General features: G+C 50.1%; 1 protein-coding gene across 1 annotated transcript in view; it reads right to left on the reverse strand.

The window, feature by feature from the left end:
• Window positions 1-223: 223 nt before the first annotated feature.
• Window positions 224-6,069, reverse strand: part of LOC109481075 (ATP-dependent RNA helicase DEAH12, chloroplastic-like) — a 6,243-nt gene continuing 397 nt past the window's right edge. Inside the window, 6 exon segments of the mRNA XM_019783546.1 lie at window positions 224-1,014; window positions 1,338-1,447; window positions 1,647-1,773; window positions 1,917-4,898; window positions 4,901-5,407; window positions 5,409-6,062. Coding sequence (XP_019639105.1) covers window positions 706-1,014; window positions 1,338-1,447; window positions 1,647-1,773; window positions 1,917-4,898; window positions 4,901-5,407; window positions 5,409-6,062 — 4,689 coding nt within the window. The 3' untranslated portion in view covers window positions 224-705.

Raw genomic sequence — 6,069 nt, forward strand, 5'->3', positions numbered from 1 at the left:
GGTCCTTGATACCTTGCTCGCACGCTTGACCGTGTTTGACAATGTGGAGCTATTTCTGGACTAATTGGCTCTATCCATCAGCATCCATACCGAAGCCCGTGCACCCTTGACATTACTGTACGTCAGAAAAACGTTGATCAAACATGTGCTGTCGGATCCTCGTGACTGAGTCAACTTGTGACTTCACATCACACGGAGACAACCGCTATTATTTTCATGCGTCTTTATTAATTCAATCAATCGCCCCGTAAGATTCCAGGCAGAACAAGCAACACGTGCCTTCTACAACAACCAATGTTTTGAACCGTGAAGCATTCCGTGAAGACTTTGTCGAAACAATACCATTGCAGCAAAATCAACTAACTTGAAATTAACAAAATACATATTTGCCGATAGTATATCACTGTCTCTTCCGTTCGCTTTTTTCTTCTAATGCATATACAACGCTATTATAATCATGTCTGAACAAGACTTTGACAGAAAAGTCTGCGTAACGTACAACTCTGCGGAATCTTTGAAAATATGTTTTAGATAAGTAATATGCTATATCTGAAACGACGCAACTATTATCGTCCTGATTTTATCAAAGCATGTTGCAACACGGTTACACAAAATATTTCAATTCGTTGTGTTCTGTTTTACAATTGGTTGTCGCTTCTTATCCATTTCCATACTATGGCAAAAAATTATATCTTTGGTGTTATTTCAGAGAATGCCTCCACACGACTTGGCCAAATGGTCGTAACAGTCCCCTCCCGAGTCGAATGTTGCTAGACAAACCCAACAGATGTGTGCCCCGCACCTACATGTCATGTGGTTACAGCCGGCAGTCTTCTCGATGACGAAGCTGCACTTGGGGCAAAGTTTGACGTCCTTTTTCCCTTCCATCCACTCCCGCAAGGTGGCGTCTGACTCGCCATTGAAGATCTGCCATGTCCTACAGGACATCCCATCATGCATGTCGACATGACAGCGGGTGCAGAGGCGCTTGTGGCACATGCAGCATTGGAACACCTGAAAATGGTAGGTAATTAGATAAACTCACCTTTAGATGATCAAACAACCACCACAGAAAATAATATTAGTTTACATTTCCAGGCCCGATATATGCTTGATTTTATGTGGTATGGACAACAATGATTTGCATCTAAATGCCATAACTTACTGATGTATACGTATCAACTACAGCATTTTCATGTTGGTAGGTGTTGAAGTAAACAACAGTGGCGAGAAGTGTTGTTAGTAAGTGTTAAAACAGGTTGTTAAACTTAAAGTGAAAAAAGTGAAAGAGTGCATATCTAAACCATTTGCCCTAACACGTGAACATGTTCACTTACCTGGCCCTCCCCCTCTTCTTCACTGACACACCTGTACACGGACGGGCAGTCAGGAGTTGGACAGGGACGGTACCGGCCTCTGCTCTTGTTCACAAAAGCGTTGAGGGATCCTGTTGATTGAAAACACGTTGTGACTTTGTCATAATGGATACCTCTAATGAAAGGTTGAAATACAGTAGTGTGCTGTACCTGTAGTCATAAAACACTGAGAGTCTATGTAATGTCCATACAGATGATGAAAAGAAGTACTGCCATGTTCTTCGACTGCTTTGCTTTTGTGCTTTTGCCTTTCCAAAATCATGTACCCACCTGTGACAAGTCGCCGGAAATCCGCCTGGTTGAGGAGTGAGCGGAGGTCCCTGAGGAAGAATTCACAGGGGCATCCCTTAGTCCCGCATCTGATGGGGAATTCTTGGCTCCTGATAGCTGTCGCCAGCTGAAGAAGGTTAAGACACGAATGACAGTTAACAATCTTTGCATATTCAAGGACTGGACAATACAGTAGACGACGGTGGTGCTTCCGCACATCACTATTTATCAAGGCCAAATTGTTGAAAAAAGGATGAAACCGGTGCTCACCTGAAATTTGATACACTCGTGGCAGTAGCGGTGGCCGCAGCACTGCAGGCGGTAGTCCTGGCCATCTATGGGGCAGAAACAGACGGGGCAGTCCTCGGAGTCGTCTTCTTCCTCACGCTGGCGACTTTCGCCCTTCCTCTCCAGGATCTCTTTCGCGCACTCTTCTACCACTTCTTTCACCTTGTTGAAGATCTCATCACTCTCTTGGACAACGAGGAGGTGTTTCCGCATGTCTAGCCTGATCTCCGTCGCGCCCGTTGCGTTCTTTAACCCGTCTAGGTCGAGGCCGTACTTGTTGAGAAGAGCCTTCATAACACCTGCAGGTCTGCTGCTGTCCGCCAGGTGAATCTCTTGTGGTTTGTGTTTCGTCAGGCTCTCTAGGTAGGCCGTGATGAGTCTCTTCGCCTCCAGCCTTGGTTCATCCTTCCCGTACAGACTGACGGTGAACGTCCTGCGGTCGGCATCGATGTGAACACCTTTCACGCGGTTCCTAATGGTTTGGATGAAGTCGAGTCCGATTTTGTTGAATAGTCGAGAGGTGATCTGGGGATCTTCGTGGGCCACTGTATCCGGTCTCATGACGTCGTGCAGACGGCTTTTGGCGCGAGCTACCTCACCGACGTCTCTTCCGGACAGTTTGAAGTAGACCGTTCTGCCAGACTTGGCGCGTTTGTACTCAATCTTCACAGAACGAGTCCCTCCTCGCGTAAGGTCCTCTAAGGTATCCCTAAAGCTCTCCTCTAAAACGTCGTAGATCCTTGCGTTGCACACAACGTCGCATTGTAGCTTTCTCTCTACTGACAAGGCCTGTGTTCCCATCAACCCTCGCTGGTTATGAAGGCCTCTGACGGCGTTCAAGGCATCATTGTCATCAGACAGGGTGACGATTGCGTATCCCCGCACTTGGCTTTCGGTTTTTGGTTTGGTGACTGAAACCCGCTCGGTTCCAAGTACAACGTATGTTGAAAACAGTCCTTTAAGCTGTGCTTCATCACGCTCCACGTCCACGGGGGATGTCTGTGGTCTCCACACCACTGAATACCTCTGAGGCACGACCACAGAGTTTCTGCGCACAGTCCTTTCCAAGGTCTGCTCGTTTAGCGAACAAGAAGGACCTCGAACGTACACCGATGATATCTTATTTTTGTTGATACTTGCTCTGATGATTCCATTGCCGCCTCGATGACTTGCCGTCAATGTCAGCGACGATACGCGCGCGTCAATACTATATCCATCTAAATTCATCATGGCATCATCGCACTCAACGAATCCAACCTTTGCACTCTCTTCTGAACCACATCACGTTCAGTTCGACTTGCCGAGGACCGCGCCACCTGGACCGCGACTCTGGTTCACTGGTTTCAGTATCAGGGTTCCGTCACGGAAAGGTTGCTTATCGTAGTGATTGACAGTTTTCTGTGCCAACCTATAAGACGAAAACGTCAGTGCTCCCACCCTCTGGCCATTTGCTGTTGTCAGAATCCTGTCGAAGGCAGTTCTGATCAAGATGCCATCCAAAAAGGCAAAGATGTCCATGACATCCTTACAGCCCTCCAAGTCTTGGCCGGTATACTTGTAGAAGACTTCAACACAGCGGAACTCCGACGACATGAGGATGTCTTGTACTTCTCCTCCTCTCCCGAGCACCATTCGTGTTCCGTCGCCTCTGTGATCAACCACGGGTATCTCGTCGCTTTCGTTCTTCAAGTCGTTGTGCCTGGCATCCATGGCGTCACGGACAATCTTTTCGCCTTTTTTAAGGCGATCCTGAGTGGTGAAAACGGCCACTTGACAACGGTCAGTGTCAACTTCTATGACACAGAGGTGCTTCTCGTCGTCTGACACGGTGGCTTCCAGGGACTTCAGCGTTTGTGCACGCCTTCCTATCAGTCCTCTCACTACCTCGAGCCCGTATCCATTGATTAGGCACGAAGTCATGGTAGATCGTTCGAGGGAGTGCAGGTCGACTTTGCTTGCATAACGCGAGGCGACGTCTTCGAGCCATTCGATATCGACAGGGGTGACGTTGATGATGAAGTCACGCGAAGTCCGCAGAATCTCGTCGAAGACGACCCACTTGTGCTGTGCACCGAGGTGCTTCAGCGCAGACGAGGGGTGGATGTGCACACACTGCTGAAGGCGTTCCACGATATAGCCTGCCCGTTCGTGGCCACTGAAGACGCACAAGTTGTTGCAATATGCAGCGAGGACCAGACGAGGAAGTTGAACATTCACGGTCTCAACGGGAGCGAAGTCTTCAGGAATGTGCACGCCACCGGAAGCAAGCTGGTGCTTCATTTCTTTGGAAGGCCTTCCTCAGCGACGCCGCATTGGTTTTGCGTTGATACTGTTCGCGACGCACCATTTGTTGCGCCGGGTCGGTGATTGTGCCACCCAATCTCTGTACACGTCCAGCATGGATAGTAGATCCCCTCCCTCGTGACAGAACTTCATCTTCTGCCGATCTGCCGTGGCCTTTTCCTCTTCTGTCCCCGCTCGAAAGTACACGCTGCCGGCTGCGGACGCCAGCGCGGCCACCAAGAGGGCCTCCTTCCCGCACCCTTGGTTCACGCCTTCGAGGATCATCTTTGACAGTCTCGGCTCTGTCGGCAGCTGAGACATCTTTTTTCCGAGTTCAGTTAGTCTGATAGACATGGACGTTATCGTCGTGGACATGGACGTTACCGTCGTGTCTTGCTTGTCCTGCTGTTCGTCCTCCATTCTTGGTTCCTGTGTTTGTTTGTCCTTTCCCCGGAACATCTTACTGATGATGCTGGGAAGCCGCCAAAAGCCCATCAGGGCTCCGAAACTGGAGACTGTGGGCGTTTTATCTAAGTTGTCCATGACCTCGGTAGTTTCATGTGACTGGTCTGTGACGACCACCCAGTCAGACTGTTTCGATTCCGAAGGTTTGGGGGAAATCTCGTCTTCAGTCCCCTCAATGGCACCTAAGGGGGAAAATCTCGTCTTCAGTCCCCTCAATGGCGCCTAAGACTATCTAACTGGTCTATTGCGTCTTGCAAAGCGTCGTCGGAGGGTCGTTCTACGAAGTCAAAGTCAGTGACGTCAGTGACTCCTAGTTCCATCAGCTTCAACACCGCCATGCCTAGGTGCATGCGCAGAATCTCTGGCGGTGTGGACACCCTCATGTCCTTGAACTCGTCCTCGGTGTAGAGCCGGTAGCACGTCCCAGGCTGCATTCTCCCCGCCCGACCGGCTCTCTGTATAGCAGAGCTCTGCGCGACCATCTTGACGTCGAGAACGCTGAGGTTCCGTTTGGCGTCAAAGTACCGTTCTTTGATCATTCCAGAGTCCACGACATAGATGATGCCTGGGATGGTGACGCTCGTTTCCGCGATGTTGGTGGCAAACACGACCTTCCTGGCCCCAGCGGGGGCTGGTTCAAACACTTTTCTCTGATCCTCGGGTTGTAGTTTGCCGTGAAGGGGGAGACGAAGAACGGAGTTTACCCTGGATCCGAGGAGAAATGTACGTCCTTTCACATGCACGTTCTATGTCCAAGGGTGATGTTAGGAACGCAAGAATATCTCCCTCGCCTTCGTTGCTGTGAATCTCTACAACCTTGTTCACCGTCTCGGTGACAAAGTCAACATTGCTGTCATCAAACTGCGGGGTTTTATAGATTATGTCAACAGGGAAGGTCCTTCCCGGGACCGACATCACTGGACAACCGCCGAAGTAGTTAGAGAACAGTGTTGGATCAATGGTAGCGGAGGCGATGATGAGTCTCAGACCAGGTCTCGTGTGTAGACTCTTCTTCAGTATCCCCAGCAGGAGGTCGGTGTGGATACTTCTCTCGTGAGCCTCGTCGATGACGACACAGGAGTACTTGTCGAGCTCGCCTTCCTTCACACAGGAGTTGAGCAGGACCTGGTCAGTCATGAAGACAGCCTTCGTCCTGTCACTGACGCGCCTCTTGCTCCCGACGGCGTACCCTATCTCATCCCCTACTTGACATCCGTACTCCGTCGCCACCCTATCGGCCAGGCTAATCGCTGCGATTTTGCGAGGCTGTGTACATGCGATCAGCTTCCCCGGCTCGCTGATGTTATCGGCAAGGTACTGCAGAATCTGCGTGCTCTTCCCTGACCCTGTTTCCGCGACTACCACGATGACGCTGTTGTACTTTACC

The sequence above is a fragment of the Branchiostoma belcheri genome, unplaced genomic scaffold (genome assembly GCF_001625305.1).
Source record: "Branchiostoma belcheri isolate BF01 breed outbred unplaced genomic scaffold, Haploidv18h27 scaffold54, whole genome shotgun sequence".
Taxonomy (NCBI): domain Eukaryota; kingdom Metazoa; phylum Chordata; class Leptocardii; order Amphioxiformes; family Branchiostomatidae; genus Branchiostoma; species Branchiostoma belcheri.